This window comes from Podarcis filfolensis, assembly GCF_964270895.1.
Source record: "Podarcis filfolensis genome assembly, chromosome: 2".
In the NCBI taxonomy this organism is placed as follows: domain Eukaryota; kingdom Metazoa; phylum Chordata; class Lepidosauria; order Squamata; family Lacertidae; genus Podarcis; species Podarcis filfolensis.
The window spans coordinates 88,981,510-89,006,167 of NC_139605.1; the positions used below are offsets into that span (position 1 = coordinate 88,981,510).

General features: G+C 41.6%; 1 protein-coding gene and 2 long non-coding RNA genes across 9 annotated transcripts in view; 1 reads left to right on the plus strand and 2 right to left on the minus strand.

Moving 5' to 3' along the window:
- PRPSAP1 (phosphoribosyl pyrophosphate synthetase associated protein 1) lies at positions 1 to 19,737 on the plus strand. 5 transcript variants are annotated; one of them, XM_083597942.1, is made up of 11 exons: positions 1 to 208; positions 1,497 to 1,631; positions 4,296 to 4,348; positions 5,719 to 5,785; positions 8,022 to 8,194; positions 9,650 to 9,765; positions 10,352 to 10,407; positions 11,961 to 12,106; positions 12,773 to 12,843; positions 13,856 to 14,002; positions 15,823 to 19,737. In XM_083597942.1, exons 2-11 carry the CDS (start codon positions 1,549 to 1,551, stop codon positions 15,979 to 15,981), a joined length of 1,071 nt encoding a protein of 356 aa, XP_083454068.1. In that variant the 5' UTR covers positions 1 to 208; positions 1,497 to 1,548; the 3' UTR covers positions 15,982 to 19,737. The 5 variants fall into 5 exon arrangements, with proteins under 5 accessions (XP_083454068.1, XP_083454069.1, XP_083454070.1 ...); XM_083597943.1 differs by having other exon boundaries at positions 50 to 208; positions 1,520 to 1,631; XM_083597944.1 differs by lacking the exon at positions 1 to 208 and adding an exon at positions 339 to 1,102.
- Positions 1,668 to 11,952, minus strand: LOC310755350. Of its 2 annotated transcripts, none has more exons than XR_014544319.1 (3): positions 11,827 to 11,952; positions 5,339 to 5,443; positions 1,668 to 2,120 (listed from the first exon to the last, which is right to left on the minus strand). It is a non-coding gene; the product is annotated as an uncharacterized lncRNA (long non-coding RNA). The 2 variants fall into 2 exon arrangements; XR_014544320.1 differs by lacking the exon at positions 1,668 to 2,120 and adding an exon at positions 4,362 to 4,890 and having other exon boundaries at positions 5,070 to 5,443.
- LOC310755346 overlaps positions 15,924 to 24,658 on the minus strand; it is a 14,383-nt gene continuing 5,648 nt past the window's right edge. Inside the window, exons 3-6 of one of the 2 annotated variants that reach the window (XR_014544313.1) lie at positions 24,338 to 24,647; positions 23,156 to 23,249; positions 21,083 to 21,200; positions 15,924 to 16,011 (exon numbers count right to left, since the gene is read on the minus strand). This is a non-coding gene — a long non-coding RNA (uncharacterized lncRNA). Of the gene's footprint in view, positions 16,012 to 21,082; positions 21,201 to 23,155; positions 23,250 to 24,210; positions 24,648 to 24,658 lie in introns of those variants that run through there. The other variant, XR_014544314.1, reaches the window with a different exon arrangement.

Here is a 24,658-nt window from a genome sequence, read left to right on the forward strand (position 1 = left end):
AGAACTTCCCACTTGGCCGTTGGTCGGACTCGCCCCCTCCCTCCAGGAAGCAGCCATCTTTGTTTCGGGAAAACTCTTCATGGTCTTAAGGAAGAGGTGAAGCGCTTCCCAGTTAAGCGGCAGTGGGATTTCTTTTCTTTTCCTCCCTTTTAAGACAGTCAACCGAAACATCCCCGCGTAAGCAGAGGAGGGAACGGAAGGGAAAGTGGTGAGTACTGAGCACGCTCTTCCCTCCTGCCCTCACTCAACATGTCTGCGTGACACCGGCGAGGACTGCATATCTTTCTCTCAACAGCCGGGCAGGCGGGCGGGAGAGAGAGGGGAAGAGGCCTTGCTTGCGCAAAATGGCCGCCGAGAGCAGAAGGTGGCGCTCTAGGGCGGCGTCTCTATGACCGGCCATACTGGTGGAGTTGACGCTTCGCTTGGGTTGGGGGGCTGGAGAGCGAGCGGGCCCGAAAGAGTCCCGACGAGGAAGGGACCAGTAGCTGCAAGAGAGTCGAGCGTGTGTTCGCCTAAGCCGCAGCGGTGCCTGGAGCTGTCCTCCTCCTGCATCTTTAACCGCCTCGCAGTTCTGCTAAATCCGCCCTCATCTCTCTCTCCCCACCCCCCATTCTCCCCGTTACTCGCATTTCCAGCCTCATCCCTCACAGCCCCTCCCCCCTCATTTTTAGACCCCCCAACCTTCCCCCCCCCGTCCCTTCCAGCTGCCCACCCCAGCCTAGTCTCCTCTGGGTGGCCTGAGAGAGTCTGATCCTTCTGCACCTTCATCGTTTTCCATATTCCACCTAACCGACCCCCCACCCCCTTTCAAAATCCGCTTCTCCTTATTCCGAAAGTTCCCGTCTCGTAGCTCCACGCCTCTGATTCCCTTTCATTCCTCGGGAAGGCACTCGCCTCCTTCTTTTTTTAATTGCTAATATTAAAGTAAGGTGTTCCCTGCTTCCTCTGCCCCATATCTCCCAGGAAGACTTTGCCCTGCCTACTTCCAGTGCAACTTTTCTCTGGTGCTGGCCGCGTGTGTGGCCAAGCCCTCTCTCCGCCACTACTCCTGTTGTCTTGAGAAACCCTCTTTCCCGAGTCTGCCTACCCCACCTTGCTTCTTGTATGTAAACAAGTTTCGTTGTTGTACTCCTTGTTGCCCTTCCTCTCATTTTTTGCATTGCATACTTACTTTGCTTTTAAATTTCAACCCTCACACTAAGCTTTCTGCATGCTAGTTCTTAGGGGCTTGACCTGTTTATGCAAATAGTATCTCCTCTTCTATATGAGTATTTTAAGGGGGCATGTAAAGACCAGTAACACTGATCTGACTTGTTGGGCTTCTTAACTTCTTTGAAATACTCCTTTTTTGGTGGTTGTAATAATTCTGGTCTGCTGTAATAATTGGGTTTGGGAAGATCTTGCTTGTAAACTGCTTTCCTCCCCCCCCCCCAACCTGGTCTGGTAGTCTTGAGGCTGAAGAGGAGGATGCCAAGGAAATTGCTGTTACCTTATAGATCTGTGTTTTCTCACCCTCGAGCTCCAAGGGGTTTGTATGATTCCTTGGCAATGAACGCAGCCAGAAGTGGCTACCGGGTCTTCTCGGCAAACTCCACAGCAGCCTGCACAGAGCTGGCGAAGAAAATCACTGAGTGAGTGTCTCACGTTTTTATGCATCTTGTTCTCCTGTATTAATGAGTTGCAATTAAACAGTATATGAACTGGAAAGTAAGCCATATTTCCTAAAATAGGCTTTTTGCCACATGCCTGAGTTTACATATTTCACTTCAGCCTACTTCAAGAATGCGTGACCCACCCAAGTGCTTAGCATTACTTTTGGTGAGCCCAATTTTTAAGACTCTTTATTTTCACTTTAAAACGTTGGGGCTTTAAGTGACAATTTAATCAGATTTAAATATTTTAAATTGAGTTTTACTGAGCCTTTTGTAAAGTAAGCATTCATGGTGTATTATAAACAATGTGTGCACATTTGTTGATTCCATTTGTTGCTTTATTAAAGAGAGTTTGTAGTTTTCAACCGTTTTATGTGGTATAGCCATATTTTATTTGGGAATCTTGACAGTTTTTCTTCTTAGTACACTGTTAACTACCTTATCTCCTGTAGGTTGGAGAATTTGAAACTGAAACAAGATAATAATTACCCTTTTGTTCGTGGGTCTGCAACATTTGTCTGATATTGATGATATGCTAAAATCTGTTCTTGCATCAACCCTGTCTCTCCCTGATTTGGGAGAGGAGTGTTGCCTTGTGTCTGATGTTGGTCTGATTTTGCAGACATTTGGAAGAAGAAGGGTCTCTGCTTTGGAGTGCTTCTGAAGTTTAGCAGTACAGTAGTAACATAATAGATTTACTGGAACAGGCCTGTGGCTCATCTAGTTCAGCATCCTCTTATCACAGTGGCCAACTAGAAGCCCATAAGAAGAACATGAGCACAACAACACTCTCTCCTTCTGTGGTTTCCAGCAACTGGTATTCAGAAGCATATTGCCTCTGACTGTGGAGGCAAAGTAGTCATTGTGACTACAGGGGCAAGCCTCTGCTTCTGAAGCCATGCACAAACTGGGAAACAAATATTTGTTGGGCATCACAAATGCCAGAATAAGAAATATACCCATCACTGGTGAAAGCATTTGTGGTCCCGTTTCTGCAGATCAAGCAAAAGATGGTATCCTGCTATGGCAACCCATTTGCACAGCTGACATCTGCTTGTGCGGTGGAACTTCCCCTTCTCCCCCCCCCCCAATCCTCCCAAATCTGCTCTGGACGGTTGGGGAACCCTGTGGCGCCGGTGGATACCTGTTAAGATGGGTGTGGCAGGGAGGTGAGGAAAAGGAATTCCGTTACATTCACTGGCACAACACTGGAGATCTCCCAAAGAAGTTGGGCAAACCCCTTTGGTTAGTCCAGTTAGCATCTCAAGGGTGCTTAGAGTGAAAAAAGAGATATTCATTCTGTGTTGCTGTTGTCACTTTCAGAATGACTGTGCTCCAAATCTGTGACCTTTTAAACAGCAGTAAAGCATAATTTAGTTAGCCTCTTATTCTATATTTATAATAATAATCTCATTATACTTTTTGAAAATGAAAAACTCACAACCTGGAAAGCTTATGAACCTTAACTTTCTATTTTGGATTTGTCCTAAGCTCAGAAATGTGTGCGCATGATTTTCCCCGTCTCAGAAAGGTTTAGGATCAGTATGTCCCACAAAGGCTATGAAAAAGAAACCGTAAAGCTGATTAAAGGGGTAGCCTTCTAATGTGTTGTGTGAAATATCAAAAACAAATAAGCAAACTGGCTTTTGGTTTGATGTTCATGTTCCAACAAATCTCTGATTATAATATCTTGAAGCATAAATAGCTTTTCAGTGTAACTTGAAAGAGCCTGTGAAGTTGAAATGTACTATATTAAGTAACTGCTTATCTTGTAAATAATGCATACATGCTTGCTAAAATATTTGCTTAGTGATGATTTCTAATTAATAGCTGGTTCTTTTAAATTTATTTAAGACGTATATAACTTGTCCTTCATCTCTTCATCCTAGGGAGAGTTACAACATAACAAAAAAAGAGTAGGAATAAAAATTCCAGCACATCAATAGCAGCAACAGAACATCCCATAAATGCCCAAGCAAACAGATGGATCATAACCTAGTTCTGCCCTTGTCAGCAATGTTGGCATTAATAGTACTTCTAGAAGGAAAGCATTCCATAATTGGGATAGCACCACCAATAAGGTCCTATCCCATGTCACCATCTGTTGAACTTCCCCTGCTGGTGGGACGACTAGAAGACAACTGAATAAATTTTCTACCTGTATACCTTAGTATCTCTCTTTGTTCCTAGAACGTTTGAGCCACCTGAGGCCTACTTCAGTTTCCCCCAGTTAAATTTCTAATGCCAGAATTATGTAAGTTCCAGTATCCTAGGAAGAGTTAGACCAGGTTATGCAGACTTGAAATGCTTTTCAGTCCCTTCTTTTTAATGGGAAATTTGCTTTAAGAATCCTGCAGCCCTGGCTTTAGTTTTAAAATTCTACTTAAACTAGCTGTAAAACTCAGGGTAGATATCCTAAGCCACTTGGATATGTGTGTTTGCTCTTACTGTGATAATAGTTGCTTCAGGAGTGTTGTTCTGACCAACAAGCAGGATTGAAACTTTGCTGTGGCAGGCAGCAGTTTGTCAGTAAGCCCTGTCTTTTAGTGCTGAGTTTAGCTTTGCTGTTCTAGAATTGCATGGTGAGAAATCCTATGTTAGTAAGCTATTGTTGAGAATCTCTCTCTATGTGTCTCTTTCTAGGCGACTTGGTGCTGAGCTCGGAAAATCTGTGGTATATCAGGAAACCAATGGAGGCAAGTCAGGTTTTTCTTTTTCTTCTAGAGCATTTACTGAAGAACAGACTATAGACATTCCAAAATTGGAAAAAAAAACCATGGGGGAAATTATCATTTTTTTAAAGTCTCAAGGCCATTTTCCCAATGACTATTCTCCTATTTTCAGAACCCAGAGATGAGCCCTTTGATTTTCTAGCTGTTTCCACAACACATAAATAAAATTGCTAAGACTTGTTTGTCAATGGCTGAGTGAGCCTTTGACAAACCTATTCAATATGTGTATTAAAGACTTATTGTGCTTTTTTACCCTTGCAAAAAGAACTGTTTTTTAAATTACATTTATACCCCACCTTTCCTCTAAGGAGCTCTAGGTGGCAAACATTGCCCCCCCCCACAACACATTTTTTCATTCCCGGAACCACATTTGTACCACTGTGGAGTGATAGTTGTGTTCAGATTCCACCACTTGTACCTAGTTTTGTGACCTTGGGCAAGTCCCTTGCCCCTATCTTGCCTATTACTGTGTTTCTAGCTTTGGCCAACCAAACGTCTCTGGGAGGCTGCTGCTGCTGCTGCTGCTGCTGCTTCTGCTGCTGCTGCTGCTTCTTCTTCTTCTTCTTCTTCTTATTATTATTATTATTATTATTATTATTATTATTAATTTTATTATTTGTACCCCACCCATATGGCTGGGTTTCCCCAGCCACTCTGGGTGGCTTCCAACAAAGATTAAAAATACATAATGAGCAGGGCATGAGGACAACAGTGTTTCCCTGTTTGTCCCCAGCACCTGGTTTCCAAAAAGGTCTACTGCCTTTCAACATGGATGATTAACTTTGTTCTTTCAGCTGATGAGGAGGGGCATCCATTGGCAGAGCTTAGGTGTAATGGTTTGGAAGAGTTTTGGCCAAGTTGCGTTGATGGACGGTGGTGGGAATGGCTTGGCAGGGTAGGACTTGCAGTCCTCCCACCTGTTTGGATGCACTAGTAATCCCTTCCCACGCTCACCACCTCTAAACCGCATGCCCCTGTCCACTGATCACAACACGGGTATTCCTCCAGCCAGCTTTAAATTGTGAACTGCTTTAGAATGCAACATGAACCCTAGGAAGGCTAAAAGAAAAAAGAAAGTTTAAAAACACTGCAATACATCAGGCAGGTTTAAGCTATCAGACAGACTCTAAAGATCCATTATCTCAAATAGACACTTGGAAAGCATTTTAATACTTTAATTTTGTGAAGTCTTTATGCTGGTCTACAACAGTAATAAAGTTGTTGTTGTTAAATCTTTAAACCCACCCACCCCATTCCAGCCATGTTGCTTATACGTAGGTACCAGTAGGCTAATTTGCAATGATTATTTTCAAATATCTGTGCTTCCTTTACAGAAACAAGGGTTGAAATAAAAGAATCTGTTCGAGGTCAGGATGTGTTCATTATTCAGACAATACCCAGGTGAGGGTTTGTGGGAGTTTTGTGTGTGTATGTGTGGATTGAATTCTGAATTTTATAAACCCACATCCTTGGATATGTGGGAACTCTGGTTGAGTGGATTTGTTCTGGAGTCTTTCCTCTCTATTTACATGTGTAAATATACTTCTGCCATCCCTACTACCCATTCACCATCATTAACAAGAGAGCCCATGATGTTATTAATGCTAGTTAATCTTTTACACCAACAGTGTGGACTTTAAATCCGACACTTTAATGTGGCACTTAAAAGTGACAGTAAATTAAAACCCGATGCAATTCCTCAGTCTGCAAAGCTCTCCTGAAGACTGTGTTAGTTACTCTTCCATTTACTTGCTATTTTGGGATCCTCTTTTTTTTTTAAGGTTCTTGCTCCTTTAACTAGATTAATCTTTATAGCAGAACTCTATAATAAAATGCCTCTTGCCAGTAATGTTCCTGCTTGATAGCCTTTAGTGCTGTTTAGTTACAGCATATCTGCCCAGGAGTTCCCTGCCTATCTGGCAGTGTGCTGTAGCTTCAAAAAATGATCCTATCTTGCCTGGTATTTAGTTTTATCCTTTCTCCATGTGGAGTGCCTCAACTGCCACTCTCTTTATCTGCTATGCAGATAACCTGCCCTGGTCAACTTTGGGAGCAAGGGCAGGATAGAAATTTAATCAATAATAATATCCAAGGAGCAGCAAGGGCAGTTCATGGGTGCTGTTTAAGTTTGTGGTGTTGGGAAGGTCTGAATCGCAGCAAAGCTGCGACTCAACAGCTCTGATGTATATGTATAAGGCACCCTTTCAAATCAATTTATAAAAGATTTCCTTCTTCCTGCCTCCCAGATATGGTGTAGCTTGCTTGCCTGCACATATCTAGGTTAGTAGCTTGGGGTGCAGAAATAGCCTTAAAGAATAAAAAAAGAACTATTCTGTTTTAGTTCACACAAACCTCTCTGTCTGGTAAGAGCTTAATGCCCCAGATGATGAGGCGAGTTATGGGGCTGGGATGATGGCTCTTTAACCAGCACTGCAGTAGACGTGAATGGTGAGTAAGAATAGATAGGAGTAACATAGTTGGTATCCTACCATGTACCGTATTTACTCAAATGTAATGGGCACCTTTTTGGGCCATATTACGTCACAAAAATTAGGGTTCTCATTAGATTTGATGGCAGATTCACATTTGCCAGCAAATACTGTTTTTATTTCAAAGTTTTGAAAATCGAGGCGTGCTTTAGATTCAGTGGTGCATTAGATTCGTGTAAGTGCTGTATATCTATGATGCTGGAAAGACCTTGTGTTCTTTCTCTCTCCCACTCCCCGTTTTTCCTGCCTTGAGACTTCTGAACACTTTTAACCTAGGCCTATTTCCTTAACATGTAAATGTGCCTGAAGCATTGGGTCTGTTGTTGTTCATACTTGGTCATTATGAATCTTAGTTTAAAATCATAAGCATAAGTTGATAGCTTGTGAAATGCATAGTCCTAGGAAACAATGACTGTCCTTCCTTAGCCTCTGCCACCTTAAGCCACAGAAGGGGGAAATTGTGCACTGTTAACTTTTTGTCTTAATTGCTTGGGGGATGGAGTGGTTTTATGTAATTCTTGGCTACTTCCTTGATGGTGAACAAAGCTTTTTTGTGTATATAAACAGTGCAGTGTGGTGGAGATAGGAGGCAGAACAAACCAATTTGGAGAACGTTGGCAAATGTGTCAAGATAAATGGGGGTTTAATTTTCCGAGGGAAAGCTTACAGTGGAAGAAATGAGAGCAGCTGGCTAAAACACAGACTTAATCAGTCACATGTCTTTGAGAGCCAAAAGACTCCTAAGGGTATCATCTCAGATGATCAGGAAAGACTGTGGTCCAAATCTGGTGGAACGCCAAGTGCAGATGAAAGAAGGGTTGCAGCATGAATGTTCACTGTGCTTCAGAGAGTGTGCTTCTAGAGTGCTTCCAGGTCCAGAGTTCCCCTAATACCTTCAGCAAGTGATTAGGCATGTTTAGGCCTTTTCACCTTCTGCCAACACTGTTTAGCTCCCTGTTGCAAAAGGCTACTGCTAACATCCCCCGCCACATTCTTTTTGAATTTGCTGTGGTCTAAGAAATGAAATAAATGATTTTTAAAAATCTGGTCACATTATTTTGGCTGACATTGTTTTCTTCTTAGAAGAAGCTGTTTCTAGAATTTGATTGGCAGATGGATTACTGATTAATATTTTTGAACAATTTCAGAGATGTGAACACTGCGGTGATGGAACTGTTAATCATGGCTTATGCACTGAGGACGTCCTGTGCCAAAAATATAATTGGGGTAATTCCCTACTTCCCCTACAGCAAACAAAGCAAGATGAGGAAGAGAGGCTCTATAGTCTGCAAACTCCTTGCTTCCATGTTGGCCAAAGCAGGTGAGTGAGCTGACCAGAAGCAGGAAGATTTTACCTCCCACAATAGATCTGACCCTGAAGAAGTGAGTGGCTGTTTTTGCAGAGAGAGACCTTCCTGCTATAAGAATACATTTCTTTTTTGCAGAAAGAACAGCCAAAAATAATCCTAAAACAAGCCACATATTTGGGATGGCATTTCTAATACTAACAGTGATTACTATTCAGAAAAAAACTAGAAATAGCTACCCTCAAACTAGTAGTTTGATTTTATATAATAGAACAAGAAACTCTTTTGGTGCCCTTGAAACAGTGGTTGAATTTCACCACACCTTTCTCACACGGTGTTTGTTAGGATAAAATAGAGGGTAAAAAGACATACATATATGTTTTTTCTTAGACGAAGGGTGAAATAGAAATGGAATCCTTAAAATTCCTGGCTTTGCTCACTGTGGATAGGAGACCAGGCCTCTTTTTGAGAGACATAAGTTTGTGAAGGCTGGAGCAGCAAAGGTGACCACTAAAGTAACAAAGTTCACAGGAGGACTGTTGTCTGGGGCCTACTGAACCTTGGATGAAAACCTGTCTGGCTCTTTTTTTAAAAAAAAATGCCCTGTTCTAAATATTGCACAAAAACATTGGCATAAAGCAGTGGGGTTTTTTAGTCTTGTTCTTGCTCTACATGTTACTACTGTTTCATTGCCAAAGTCCGTTGTGAGTCAACATCCGGTACATCCATCTAAGGTTCAATGGTCCCTGTCACCTATAATGCTGAAATGTGTGTAGCAATAATCATGATGGGTTACCCAAACCCAAGAGATCAGTTACCTGTTAGGAGTAAAATTTGTGAATGAGATTCTTTAAACCAATGTTTCTCAAACTATGTGATGTGGTGGACTGGCAAGCCCTGCCCTCCTCACCATGTGCCAGGGACTGGTGCCATATTGAGTTCCTGAAGCATCCTGCCGAACCTTGGCTGTGATGGAGCCATTGTGGACTGGCAGCCAATGACTAGTGAACCAGCACTGGTCTGCAGACTACCTCTTTGAGCAGAAGTGCTTTAAACCCATGTTACCTGGGTGCTTCAATGTGACTGACACCCTACTGCATTTCTTAAGTGAGTTTAATTGACTAACCTTTTTTTTTTTTGCCTGAGGGTCACATTCAACCTTTGCTAAACCCCAGGGTGGAAGTGGCCGAAAGGGAGCTGGTTACCTTGCATGGACACAGACATTGTACATGTTCCCTCTCCTCAGCTGATCCATTCATCTGCATTAGGTCACTGGACAGTGGGGTGGAGAAGGAAAGAAGCTTACACCATTTCACCCACCTCAGCACTATGTCCACTTTACTTTCTTTCCCCCATCTGCTATTGCTGTCAGATTTAGTGAGGTCTTGCGAAGGTGGGTTGGGTGTGCATCAGGCCCCTAGGCTGGCAGTTACCACCCTGGTGTAACATATGTTCTTTCTTTTTTATAGGCTTAACACACATCATCACTATGGATCTTCATCAAAAAGAAATCCAGGGATTTTTCAGCTTTCCTGTTGATAACCTGAGGGCTTCCCCTTTCTTGCTTCAGTATATACAAGAAGAGGTGAACTTATTTTGATCCATCAATAGTTATAATCTCAGCTTGATTAGAACACTGTTTAGTGCTGGTCGTTTGTAGACTTGTATATTGCTTATGCTTGCTACAGGCAACTAATCTTTGCTGTTAAATGGGATCCCAGTAATGTATCTTAACAGGCTCCTTGCTAAAAGTGCAAGCTGCTTGGCATGTTGGGAAGCATTTGCTGATAGCTTGGTTAATTCTGGCAGTAATTTTCTTCATAGATTTTCTTCTGACTTTGCCTCTACCTGCTTGTGGTGGTTGTTAATGAATCCATGGTTTCATGTTTTAGTGTGGCCCTGAGCTAAGGCTAGTCAAATATATATATATATGGATGGGGTCTAATTACTTAAACATCCTACAGCAATGAAAGTAAAAACTGTGTAGAACTATTTAAAAGCCAGTTTTAGTTGAATGTCTCCCAGTGTTTTGAGAATGATGATAGCATTGCTCTCAGCTGTCACCCTATGTAACAAAAGAGCAATTTTATTTATTTATTTAAAAAATCTAATTCATTCTGTGTCAGAGTTTAACTGCTTTAAAGTCTCACCATGGTTTCAATGTGCTCCAGATTCCTGATTACAGAAATGCAGTAATTGTAGCAAAGAGTCCTGATGCTGCTAAGAGGTAAATGCAGTTTAATTTTGATGTGAATAAATCCTACAAAATCAGCTTGTACAGACAATGTTTAAGGATGCCTTAGCGCTAGAGATTAAATGGTTGATATGTGAGGAATTGGGAAAAGAAAATCAAAAGGTGATTGGGTTCTGTTTTCTCTCTTGCTGGAGAAAGTGACAGTCTCTGCTGGGAAACAGTTTCTTTTTATCAGAAGTATAGCAAGGAGATGCACCAAGAACTTATTCTACTGCATACCTTAAAACACCAGCGAGAAACCCTAAAATAGATTTTAAAGATATATGATAAATTCATCCCCCTCTGGGCTGCAAAAAGTTCATCTGTGGAAGGATAGTGTGGGGAAAGATCTTCTTAATATAATTTAATAGGCATGAACCTAGGGCAGTTTTTTAATATAGGATGGCCACTGGAAAACCATCAGTGTGGGAGATAGCGTGTTTAAAAGATGCATAGCCCAATGCATTTCTTGACCACCACCTACCGGTATATTTGGAGAGCTTTATTCAGTATCTAGCTCAAGAGCAACTGACATGTCTCCCTTAGTTTTCCTGAATTGAAGTGGTAATTCTCTCTTTATAAAAATGAAAATGGAGTGACAGTTGATGCAACTGCAGCATCTTCAACCTGTTTGGACCTGGTGCATGCACAGTCTTCATCCCTTCCCATATCTGTTTACTATTCGATAACTTAGCTGTATTACTCTTATGTGACTATTCTGGTGTGGCCCCATAGACCTTCTGAAGGAAACCAAGAATATACGTAAACTGCTTAGGGGTTTTTCTTGATTTTTTCCCCAAGGCTTGGGATCAGTCCATCCATGCCAATAGAAAAAACAGTTTGTGTGTACTGATTCTTCTTGTTCAATTACATCAGCTTCTAGTGAATACCAATACAAATATTTTTGAACCTTTGGAGACCCTGTTTCTGGAATACTTTGAACAGTTTATCACTTTGAGACACTTTCCTCTTTTCCCTTCTGAGTGGAATGTAAAATAATGCTTAGGAGCTCACTCCCATCAGCACAAGGATTTCTGCTTTCCAGATGGAATGGTCTCCCCTCTCCTCCTGCATGCTGTTCTGGAGGAATTTTCCAACCTTCCAGGGCTGATCTGAGTGTGGGGTGGGGGGAGCCCCATTGTGTTAGTGGTACTTGTTGCCCTGGCGTCCGCCAGCACAGCTATTTAGATTAATCCAGACCTAGGCTATATCTTCAGTTCAACATTTGAAGTTATTACAGAGACAGAGGAAAGGAGCATCATGTTTTGGAAGTGTTTGACACACTTCCAGAATAAATAGCATCTGCTTTTCATATTAAAGTGGCAGAAGGTGATTGTGCATGGAGTCTATTTTGTTAAAAGGAAACTGAAAAACAATAGTGAAAAGCAACATTCTTAAGCATTAACTACTTACTGTTAGTTGAAAAAGCAAACTCCTTTCCCAAGCTGAATCCTGTTTAAATGAAGCACGTGGAAATGAGCTAAAGCAGAGGACTTTTCAAAAGTGAATGTATTTCACCCCACTAATATCTTGTTGCTTTTATGTAGGGCCCAGTCTTATGCAGAGCGGCTACGGCTAGGACTAGCGGTTATCCATGGGGAGGCTCAGTGCACAGAGCAAGACATGGATGATGGACGTCACTCTCCTCCAACAGTAAAAAATACTACTCTGCACACTGGTCTGGAGCTACCCTGTATGTTGTTGCATTTTTCTTTACTTTTATTTTCCTTTGGTTTGATGTGCAAGGCAATTCAGCGTAAGAGCCATCTGAATTCTCTGCTGAGGAAACAAACTCTGCACACATAATAATTTGTAGCTACCTAAAGGGAGATAAGGAACCAAGCACAATTAAGTTGCTTTTAAATCAGAGGTCATGCACACATCCAGGAATAATCTGCAATCAGTTGTTAAATGGCAATACCAGAAGTCTCTCTGCCTGCATTAACTTTCTAAAATGAAAACTGGGTGATTTGTGATTTGTGTGTGAAAGGACTGGTCCTGAAAACCTGGGCTATTTCAAATTTCAAAAAGTGAAACCCTAAATATCGGTAAGTTTCACCACCACCACCCCTCCTCCTCCCCTCCCCTTTGAGGAGTATCTAAAGATGACCTTTTAAAGGGTGGCTGAAATCAGTGCTGTGAGACATAATTTTTGTGTCTCAACACAGTTCATTCAGAATTGCTTAAATGTGACAAGGTTTGTTTATGTTCAGTAATAATAACAGCTGCTATTTGAACTGTCTTTCATTTAAGTGAAACAAAATGTCCAGTATGAGGTCTCTTTCATACAAAGCATGAAAGATGAATATGCATATTACAATGAAGCTGTGATTCTGATGTTGGGTTTTTTATTCCTTAGTTATGATGGCCAAAGAGAAGCCACCAATAACAGTAGTTGGAGATGTTGGAGGTAGAATTGCCATCATTGTGGTAAGGAACTAAAAGGCCATGATGACAAATGGGATTTTTTCCCTAGGTTTCATTACATCTCAAATATTTATGCCTGGATGCAGTTGGGATTTCAGGACTGGGCTAGAAGCCATGCAGGAAAACTAAACGGTCACATTGTATTGTCTGGTTTCACTTTTTCCCTACTAATTAAATAAGGAAGCTCTCCTCCAGTATTAAATGGCCTTATGAGGCTGTGGTATAAATTCCTGTTAGTTTTCTATCTGGAAAGAAAATCCAACTCTGATAGACAGTGACACCTCACTGAGTGAAGCTTTGGGGTTCATTGCTAACCTCCTGGACAAAAGTCTAGGTACAGTAGCCTTTCCATTTGGAGGGATGATTGTTTTAAGATGCAAGACTAGACATCCTGGCCTATCCAAGCTTGTATAGTGTGCATGTTGCCACTGTGTCATAGAACTCCATATGAACAAGCTTTTCAGAACCTCCGACCCAAAGGTCCCTATTCTGGTTTCTCAAACAGTCAACAAAATTGACAGGGCCTTGTGCCAAACCAGTACATTTTGTGTAGCCTGTGTGACTAGCTTCCTAGTGCCTGCCTTTCCACAAGACACTTCTTGAGTTTGTAACCAGGAGTATGGGCAGCTTGCATTCTGTACCTCTCATTGAGAGAGAGCTAACTAAAGCCATTTTTGTATTTTCAAATATATCTTTGCCCAAAGAAGCATTTTCATGTATATTTTCCAAACAGCACTCCTTCATAAATCTTTGGCAAGCTTGTGCCTGTCATGTGCTCATTATAGGAACTTAGCCCTGTCCAGGAAGCAGACTCATACCATGCTCTGGTATAAATACCTGCTACTGAAATACTTATTGCCAATGTACCAAAAGTTCATATGTAACTGAAGCATCTTCAAATTATTCCAGATTTGCTGAAGTGGTTACATACTGCTTGTGGGACAGTGGAGCAGCTTGTGCTTGCTAATAACTTATTATTAGCAAGATTTTAACTGGGATTTGTTTTGCTTCTCAGGATGACATCATTGATGATGTGGAAAGCTTTGTGGCAGCTGCAGAAATCCTGAAAGAGCGTGGTGCTTATAAGATCTTCATCATGGCAACTCATGGGCTTCTGTCTGCTGATGCTCCACGTCTAATTGAAGAGTCATCAATTGATGAGGTAAGTCTTGGTATATTGCTCTATGGGCAAGATTCCCTCCTATTTGTGTATTAGTGTTGTTTTAAATAGCAAATGATGGATTTAGATTGATCAATAAGTTGACAGATTTGTATATGGAGTACAAGACTGTTGCATATACTGAAATATATAAACACATAGCATCAGTTGGCTTCTGCTTGAATCTAGCTGTTGCTGGACTAGGATTCCTATCAGCCCCATGCAGAATGATCCATTTTCAGGAATGACAGGAATTGTAGTACAACATCTTGAGGACTAGCCCCCTGCCCTGCTGCAGCATATTTTTTTCAGTAGATGGTAAACTAACTTGAGTTAAAGAGTTTTGCTGAGATTGAGACCAAATGCTACTGGTTCATTACTCCAAGAAAAAGAATGGCTGGTTTAAACAAGAACCTTACAAACAGGGATTCCCATTCTCCCACTACTATAGCTCATCACATAAATGTTTTCTGACTACAGAAACACAGAGCTGTGCTGTGGTGGCTGCCTGTCTCAGTAATCTCATACTTCAGACCAGGGGTAGGCAACCTAAGACCCATGGGCCAGGTGAGGCCCAATCGCCTTCTCAATCAGGCCCGCAGACGGTCTGGGAATTGGCATGTTTTTACATGAGTAGAATGTGTGCTTTTATTTAAAATGCATCTCTGGGTTATTTATGGGGCATAGGAATTCGTTCATATTTTTTTCCCAAAATATAGTCTGGCCCATCACATGGTCTGAGGGACAGTGGACCAGCCCACGGCTGAAAAAGGTTGCTGACCCCTGCTTCAGACCATAACATTTTTCCCACCAAGAGGAATGCTGTGCTGTGGTGCCTCCTTGTCTTACTGCTTAAGAAAGAAGGATGAAGCATTGTGGAAATTTGAAGCTGCAATGATGTGGCTGCATTTTTCCAAGCAGGAAAATGCAGCAGTTTGCTACAAGGGCAATACTTGTGGTGCATTTTGTCTTCTGGCCTAGAGGTTTACAGTCGAGAGCCATTAACACAGTGCCCATCTATGCAAAACACTGAGTTGTATTCAGTTAAGTTGTACTCAGATTACACCTACTGAAATTAATGGATCTAACTTAGCCACTCATTTCAGGGGGGCTACTCTGAGTAAAACTTAGTTGAACACCACTCAATATGCTTTCCCCATGACCAGATATCATGGGAAATTGTAGGTCTAAGTGTCTTTCTAGGATTTTAGCACTATTTAAATAAAACTGCAGCTGTACTGCTAGATTTGTCTTAAATTCTAGGTTTTAAATTTAGGCAAACAGGCATTGAACGCACCAGCCACCTTTGATCCAGGTGAATTGTTGCTTTTTCAGTGAGTGGGTGCTGCTGAGCTTATTACTTGACACATCATACTAGGACTAGTGTTTCAGCTTGCTTGCTGACTCACAACTCTCCTTTCTCTGGCCCATCTGTTTATCTCAAGCAGTTCAGGCAACAGCAGCTGCTTCTGAGGAGCAGAGGCGCCAGGTGTTGCTTTCAGCTGCCTCTCCTGTGCTCCTTACTACCAGCTGCCCCTTTCTCTTGCAGCTTTATAGTTTTCTTTGTGGTTCTTGCAATAATTATATTAATGACACCTCCAACTATTGTGGGGCATCAAATGCAAATACCTTACACAATCTCAAAACTTTGGCTGCAACCTCTATTTCCATTAAGGAATTTAAATGCAAATGCACACTGTGTGTGTTTGGTGACCCATCAAGGAACTTCTGGTTTGATTTTATTTTTTAAAAGTTAGATTCTTTGAATTATGTTTCAGCCACATTTCTAAATTTAATCTTTTTACTTCCCTGTGCACTGCTAGGTGGTGGTCACCAATACAGTTCCTCATGAAGTGCAGAAACTGCAGTGTCCCAAGATAAAGACTGTGGATATCAGTTTGATCCTCTCTGAAGCCATCCGCCGAATCCACAATGGGGAATCCATGGCTTACCTCTTCCGCAACATTACCATGGATGATTAGATTCTCTTTATCATTCCCACATCCTCATTCCTTAAACAGAAGGGAGAAAAGAAATGTGCAAGGAAATATGCATGAATCGGCAGTGCCATAAAGTTGACGCTATTTGGGTGGGGGAAGCATTATTATGGGTCTGGGTGTCAAGAGACTGATGCCGTGAGGCCCAGGTATTTCAATTTCACTGGCCAACAGTCCTCGGAGCCAGCTAGATCAGGGTGCAAATAGGCATTGCAGTCTGTTTCAAAAACTGATACTAGTGGTGGCCTTCTGTTCTTGTTCAGCAGATCTTGTGTATTCAATTGCTTACAGAGATTTGACTTCATAAATTCTCTAGTCATGCATGTCTTCAAGCTGTTTGGAAGGAGGTGTGATTCTTCTAGCACTGCTGGAATGTGCAATGCCCTCTTACTGCCTTTGGAGCCATTCTTAATATGGGTGCAGCAGGGCTTCCTCTTGTGAAACCATCTACACATAGGTACATTTTATTGCAGTCTAGGTAATTTGATCAGCAATAACATAGCATGATGCTAAGGGGTTCCAAAGTCATGGTAGAAACTAGAATGTGCTACCTCTCCTCCTCTATAGAGCCCTAGGTTCCAGTTCTGCCTAGCTGGCCATGTAACAAGAGTATATAACATTTTAAGACTCTTGCTACAGTTTGTGAGTAAATTTGTAAGATTAAGTACGGTCTAATGGGATTTGCTTCTGGTGGTATTCTGTGTTCCTTCATGGCCAAAAATTAAAGCACATTGGCCAGAAAGTATAGAAACATCCATGTAATACCTTCCTGTGTGTTTTACACAGCTGTACTCTTGATGCAGAATGGTAAATCTAGAACAGTTTTTTATCTGTTGCGTCCCTAAGAGATAATTCTATAGTGCTATCTATTAACATATAGGGTGATTCTGCCTGCTGCACAGTGCAGTGTTTCTTAAAACATTTTGCTGAGAAGGTATGCGAAATTCAAATCTGTTTGAGACAGTCCCATTATATGGCAGCCTCCAGCTAACAGTGAAATTGCCTACCCCTTGTGCTGTGTTCTCCTAGTGTGCTAGTGTTTGACCTGTAAGATTCCTGCAACTGTCTAGCATAACCTTTTCTTTGTACCTTTCAGTTGTTGAGGTCCAATGACTCCCAGCCTCCCTGATCATTGAGCCATGCTGGCTGGGGCTGATGAAGCTGTAGTCCAGTAACACCTGGAGGGCCCTAAGTTCCCCATTCCTGATCTAAGCAATAGAACGCTTGGTCATTAGTAAGAATGAATAGCATGACAAATTACCAACCTCTTTAAGGTCTGCTAAGTAACAAAACACTCCCTTCAAGACAGTTCACAAAAGCAGCTAGTGTTAATTGTATTTACTCTGATAACTGTTTGATTAAAAGCAAGAATGTTGCATTGGCCAACTACTGGAGGCCTAAGGCTGTCGTTCCACTCTGACTGGGCAACTGGGGTGAGAGAGGACTAGGTACCAGCCACAGTCACTGCTTGGCTGCCTGGTGGCTGCTACTCAAAAGCCCACTCAGTATTACTAGCTATCATAGAGATGGAGAAAAGGGAAGCAAGCCTGATACTGCCCACCATACTGATCTGGCAGTTCCCTTTGAGGGAGCCCCTGGAACATGACCCAGTCCTTTGCTCTGCAGTGGCTCTGCCTGGTCCAATCCATTTAGCCCTGCTTCCCCGCTTTGGGCCCAGTTGTTCCCTTACATTTTCTAGGACCAGACCCTATTTCTTTTTAACAGTTCAGCTGAAGGAAGATTTAGATCAAGGTAGCTTTTTCCTTATCACGTGTGATGGTGTAACAGGAGAAAAACTGCACCTGATGAAATACTTATTCCTGAGAGTGGACTTAAAGGGATTGAAGGTCTAAGAAACTCTACACCTCTGGCCATAGTTCTTGTCAGCTTCCAAAACCCCCTCTCCTGGCCACCTTGTTATTTTAACAACTCAAATCACCATGTGAGGGGTTTTCCCCAAGTCCCACTTTATCAACTCCACCAGCTCTTTGCTTCAGTCTACGATTGAACCTGTAGTAAACCTTCGTCTTGGCTCACTGCCCCCCAGCTTCCTACTGAGAGTGGCTCTGACCATTACAACACAGGCTCCTTCTACAGTGTAATGACTAAAGCAGTGGAGGTGTGAGAATTCCAAATACTCACTGCCACTGTGGACATGAGGCACCAGAAGCTTAGAAAGAGGATGTATGAATCATCCTTTTAGCACGCTTTGTAGCAGCCAAACCACTTAGGTCCTTGGCTCACAACAGCTCTTCTTATCTCAGCCTCTTGCATAGGACCTTTTCCCAGTCAAACTGAAGACAGATACTGTATACTATGTTCTGTTCCAGAAATTTCACGTCTCAAGCTCTTGCCTGGCCTGAGCATCGGGCTTGCTTTCAATAAGTCAGCTTTCATTAACTCAGCAGTTAGAAGACTAATTAATACTCCATGGTGTCATAGCTGCTCAGCCAATTGCTTTCAGAAGCTTTACTACCAAGGAGTATTTTTTTGTTTACTGCATTACAATAGAGAATACACAGGGGCAGCCAGCATACCCTTCAGGTGTTGCTGGAATAGCTGCAACGGGTGGAGGTTGGTGTCCAGCAACTTATTGAGTGCATTCCATTGGCTACACCTGGATTATAGGATCTTGAGAGTGCATTCAAATACTTGTATTGAAAGATGAGAAAACAAAAACCTGCTGTGGACTAAACAACCCATTTGTTAACTAATTATCAACAGCCACATTCTGACGCCAAACAATAAATGGTCCCAATAGCCATGGCAACAGGATGCTAAAACAGCAACATTTCACCAGCCATGCAAGCAGATATTCTGGCACACCCAGGCACGGTTTAAGTGCCTTATGGGTGAAATGGCAATTCTAATTCACACTAGAGGTTGTAAGAACAGAGCCCAAGCATACAGTATCTTCTAGACTGATAAAAATGGAAACAACTTGTAATGTTGAAACTCTCCCTTAATAGCCTGAGTTATCAAAAACACAGGTGAGGCTTTCAAAAGTACCATGCAGAGTGTCTTCTTCACTTATCTTTGGGGGGGGTTGTTCTTCACCTTTCCCCAACATATTTTCCCTCCAACTCAAGCACATTTTAAAATGTATATCATTCCATATTAAATTACAGACAAGAAAACTGCAAGTCCAGGACAGGCTTTTAACTGTTCAGCAAGTAAAGTTTCCTCCGTTTATGTATGCAAAAGTGCACACAACACAACTTAACTACCTTTCTGTCTCATCACGGCTACCTAGGTGTGCACATCTTGTTGAGATGCTGTCTTTTAAAAGCCCTCCCAGATGGCTTTAAACATAAGCAATACCTTGGGATAGGTTTACTATGAATCCTGAGCATTAGAGCAAAGTTACTCTAATCCATTGCTGTGATTTTTATGAACTCGGATTCAAAATTGTCTGAGAAACTTCTAATGTTAACAGTTAAAGTATTAGCAGCATTGTGTAAAGTTGTGGGTAAAGTCCCGAACTTCGTGAGGTCTCCGTTGCTCTCAAGCGGTTCAAATATTCATGATGGATTTCTGTTGACAGTTTTACAACGATGAAAACCACCTATATTCATGTTGGAGGGTTAAAATGTTCATCTGTGCATTATCATACTGCTTTGTTTGAACACTATATCGGTCCTTAATGTTCTAAGCAATTTGGCAGAGACAATCAATATGTCAAGACCCTGGACTACAACAAGAGGGATGGTGGATGAGAATTAAAGTGATGTAAAAGTGTTACACATGGCATTTGAATTTTGTTTCTGTCCACACTAATCCTAGAGGGTTTTGCTTACATATCCCAGTTGTTGCAGCATTTTCCCTTTAGTCTTGTAGGTTTTAGAAAGAAAGCCCATAACCTCTCCCGTTCCATCACCTCCAGCTCCTGGGGAAGACTTGAAGAGGTTATTTTTGCTAGTTTAAGTTAGAGCTTTTGGAGGGAGCTGGCTTTTGGTTTTAAATGGGAAATCACTTCTTTTTCAGATATTTAGAATATTTTTTCCAGTTTTTTAACTGCTTTGACATTTTAACATTTATCCCCCTCATTCTCATTTTGCTCTGTTTTGCTTTTTTTCATGCTCCTTTTTAATTAGGGTGACAGGGTGATGCAACAAACCCACTTACTAGTGCAGACAGTTGCAACCTCCGTCTCAAGTAAACTGCCCGCCTCAAGCTGAAGCTATGGGAGAAGGGAGTATAATTTATACCTCAGCTTTCTGAGATTCTAAGACAAAAGAAGTTCTGTCATGCCACACCATGCAACTTGTCACAAAACTGCACACCGAACATGATCCAAGTTTCACAGAGGAGGCAAACCATACAACTGAGATATGGGCAAATGTCTAGTAGCCTTCTTGCGTGATCAGAAAAAGCATGCTTCCATTGCATTTTATCTTTTTCAAATTTGATTATGTTTACAACCATGCAGAGTCTTAATCAGAGCTGTCAAAATAAGAGTGGAATTTTGCCACTTGCTGTGGACATGCAAAACAAAACAAAAAACCCTAGATACTTCAGAAAGAATCTTGGTGTGCTTTTGAGAAACAGGGCTGAAACTGGTCCTGATCTGATGCACTGCCTAATAGATCCTGCTCTCTTCCTTGTTGAACCAGAAGGCAGTTTGATCAGGGCTTATATGCAAAAAAGTAACACCTTAGCCTGTACACCATGGTAGGATCTCTGGCCTCTGTTTTGAACATTCTAGGTGTATTATTCCTTTGTGCAAGCTGTGAAGATTGCCTTCTTGAGCAGAAATTTTATAATGTATCCAAAGAAGAGGTGATTTATTCAGAATATTCCTGTAGTGTTTAACATCTATGAACCCTTTGTGCATTTCTCAGAGATACTGATGGTGCAGTGGGTAGTATGAAAAGCCTGCTGTCATGCACATGCAGTCAGTTGTTTTTAGTCTTCCAAATCAGGGTGAAGTGGGGAAAAAATCTAAGCATCTACTTTTTGTCAAGCTTGCTAGAGCCTGTTCTCAACTGCTATGATTGCTGCTAGGAATCCCAAACAAAGATCCTTTTCAACCATTGGAATGGGAACTTTGTTATTTTAAACCTTATTTATTGACTTCCATACTAACCTGAGAAAGGAACTTACCATGATGGAGCTTTGTGGGTTGGCATAAGGAGGCAGCCACTGTAACACCTTAAATTAATCTTGCAGTGACTGTCACTTCTTGACAATGGCGCGCTTTGCACCTTGTTTTTCTTTTTTCTTTTTATGAAATATTTATTAAGATATTTCAAATTCAATAAAAAACAAAATCAAAAAGAGCAAAAAATGCAAAAAAGAAAAGAAAAATTTAAAAACACATGAAATTTACAGTTCCATATTTTCATTACCATATTTCCCAGACTTCCCCACACCTCCCCTTCTTGTATTCCAATTCAAGTTGTTTGTTCAACAAGTTCCTATCCCCAATTTTTAACCTTTTTATATTTAATTCATTTTTTTAACTTACTTTAACTTATAAACATCAATATTTGTACCTCAATACCCAAACCTTTTCCTAAAGTCGACCCTAATTCCATTCCACGAATTTCCCCATTTTCATATTAATAACCAAACAAAAAAATAATAATAAGACAGATCATAATTATACACCCTTTGGATCCTCAAACCCCACCACCCCCTTTCCCGGTTTCGATCCCCAACAAATATCAAGTCTTAATCTTCTATCAGCCTGGAGATCTCACGTCCGAGGCTCTTAATTCTCTCTCAGTTCCTCTCTGCCGGTTTTTTTGATAGTCCTTAATATTAAACTCCAAATCTCGGAGGAGCTCTGTCCCAATAAAGTCCAAATTTTTTCCAGCTAGACCTCCATACTTGAAAGCAAGGTCAAAAAGTCCAATTGTCACAAAAACTCCAGCTTCCACTTTAATCAGATTTGTAATCCATAGGTCTTCAGGTCTCCACACAAAAAGATCTCTCCATTCTTCTGTCACCAATTTAAACCAGAATTTCATCATCCAGTACTTATTTTCCTTTGTAGTCATCCTGTCAGGCCTTTGGTTTGATTTCTTGTTTCCCTTTTTGAGCATGATATCAGGCCTCTGGCTCTCCTTTGTCGTTTGCAAAATTACAGCTCCTCCTTCCTTCTCCTCAGAAACAACATATATCTCTTTCTCCACACTTTCAGAATTCTCAAAGTTCTCTTTTTGTCCAGCTGCATGGACTTCCTGAGTCAAGTCCTTATCGAGTTCCGTAATGTTATTTACTTTTAAGCTCAAGGTTGTTACATTTGTAGACAAAACCTCAATTTGGCCTTGTAACTTTCCCAGGAGAACAAATACTCTGTCCAGCCCAGCCTGAATTTTCCCTCTTCCAGCCATTCTTGTAGTGTCCCAAATCCCCCTCTAGAGGGATTTGGTAACTTAGTATTCTTTCCAGTTAAAATCCAAAAGTCAGGTTAATTTGTATCAGTTCTTACTTATTTTCAACAAAATATGACCAAGTTGCAGCAACTGTATCCAGCAGAGACAGCAGAAACAAAGTTCTCTTTTTCCTTTTTGACAGCTAATTTTGACAGCTGTCAAACTTCTCTATATCTCCTCAGCAGGCTCTCTCGCGAATCGCTCCCGGGTCCGGGGGGGGGGGGGTGGAACTTCAACTCTCAAAATTAACTCTTATCCTCCAGCACAATTACTTATACTTGTATCGCCAAATCGTGAAATTAATATCTTTTATCGAAAAGACAATTCTCTCGACCTTAGTTAACTAGTCCTTGCTTTAGATCTTTTACAAGGCGGGGAGGCGGACTTCCTGTTTGCGCCTTCCCCGATCGTGCCAAATTCCAAAGAAAATTTCCTTAAAAAGTCCAATTTCCGTACTACTCACGGGTTGTTACTTTTAGGGTCCGATTGTTCACAGGAAAAAGTCAGCGCCCTCCGACCATGGCTCGCGGCTTCACTCCCCAGGAGAAGCAGTCGACTCTCAGCACCGCGCCACTCACCCCGTCCCCCGTTCCAAAGCCTTTAAAAAGGCTTCTTCACAGGTCGGGGGGGCGCAAATGGTGCCCGCCGAGTCACCAAGTTCACAGGCTTCCGCGCCTGTGATTTCTAAGGGTCCCCGCGTCACCGCAGCGGCAAGACCCCGCTCCTGAAGAGCCGATTCCCTCTGGAGCTCGGAGGGAATCCGCCATTAGCCGTTGCACCTTGTTTTTCTTTTCAGTTTTCCTTTCTGTTTGGGAGCCCACAATTGATTTTTAATAATTTTTGCTTTGTCATGAGCAAAACTGCACGCAAACCCTAGAGGGAGGTGCACAGAGAGAAAAATCTATGTACACGCCCTTGCCTTTGGGTATCTCACAGGACACAGCCTTCCACTTGCATGTATTTTTATGATAACCTGGAAAGCTCTTCCACACAAAGGGCTCATCCAGACTGCCTTTTGTGCTGTGTTTCTAGACACAGGACAGGGCTTTAAAGCTCTGTGTCCAAGTGTTGTTATTTTGCCAAAGCACTTTCCCCAGGGAAATCCGTGTTTTACTGCTGAATTGGAGAAAATGGCAATTGGATTCTTTACAGATTTGCTCAGATTCAGCAATAAAACATGGGTTTCCCTGAGAAAAGCGCTGGGACCAAAAACAAAACAAAACAAAACCCCACAACACTCAGACACAGAACTTTAAAGTGTGCTCAAAAGGAAATCAGATGAGCCTTAAGGAACCAAGGTTCCTTTTCAGTGTATGAACAGTGCCAATAAAATGCTAAACATGCCCTGGGAATAATTTCCCATAACAGAAGGCTTAAAGGGGGTTAAGTGAGTATCCTTCCTCAAAAGAATTATCACATGCAAGATTACACCTTTTAGGTGTAATCTTACACATTTCCCTGCATAAATTTCTCCTGGGAAGTGAGGTGTTTGAATATATCATATGATCAGCAGGACTCGTGAGGTTTAAATTTTGCTCCTGAAATGAAGATCTGCCTGAGGTTTTATAGAATATAAATACAGTATAAGGTTTAGAAGGGATTCCTGCATTTTGTAGTGATACAACATAACTGAGCTAGGCTTCTACATCAACTTCAACAAGACATGGAGAATTCCACATGATCCACTATTTTACAGGCGGAAAATCTGTTGCAGAGTTTCAGATCCATGCTTATGATAGAATTGATGCTCCTAGCTAAGGACCTTGTGAAGGATGCAGTGGGTGAATCATTCTGTTAAAACGAAAAGCAAATCAAAGTATCATTCCAGAGAGTCTTTAATTCTTGTAATTTGAAGGTCCTTGTTTAATAACTTGGTATTTGGATTTAGCAATGCCAGGGCTTAATAGCCCTTTTGAGTGCCAGCAACTGAAAGATAATGTGACATTTCTCCCCCTACGTACCTGGAATTGTTTATACAACCAATGGGGCAAACTGTGATTGGAGTTATGAATGAAGGCTTGTTATAACAATGAGATCAGAGAAAATGGTCACCGATTCCCTTTCCAGCTGTTGTCTTCAAAATATCCCAAGAGCTGCTGGTACTTATCTCTAAACTGGAAACAGCAATTAAGTTGTGCCAGCAATTATGAGGAGTCAATTGCAGATTATGTATAAACAGTGCACACACATCAGCTGCGGCCCTCTGACTTGTTATATATACATCATTAGTGAGCAGAAATCTCTAGTAAGCGAAGCTGACCACCCGCTTTCCTGAGAAGAGT

Coding starts and splice junctions, on each gene's coding strand:
- PRPSAP1 (XM_083597941.1), top strand. CDS start 1,468: ATGCCAAGGAAATTGCTGTTACCTTATAGATCTGTGTTTTCTCACCCT. Junction 12,844..13,855: donor GTAGAATTGCCATCATTGTG/GTAAGGAACTAA, acceptor TTTGCTTCTCAG/GATGACATCATTGATGATGT. Junction 14,003..15,822: donor AAGAGTCATCAATTGATGAG/GTAAGTCTTGGT, acceptor GTGCACTGCTAG/GTGGTGGTCACCAATACAGT.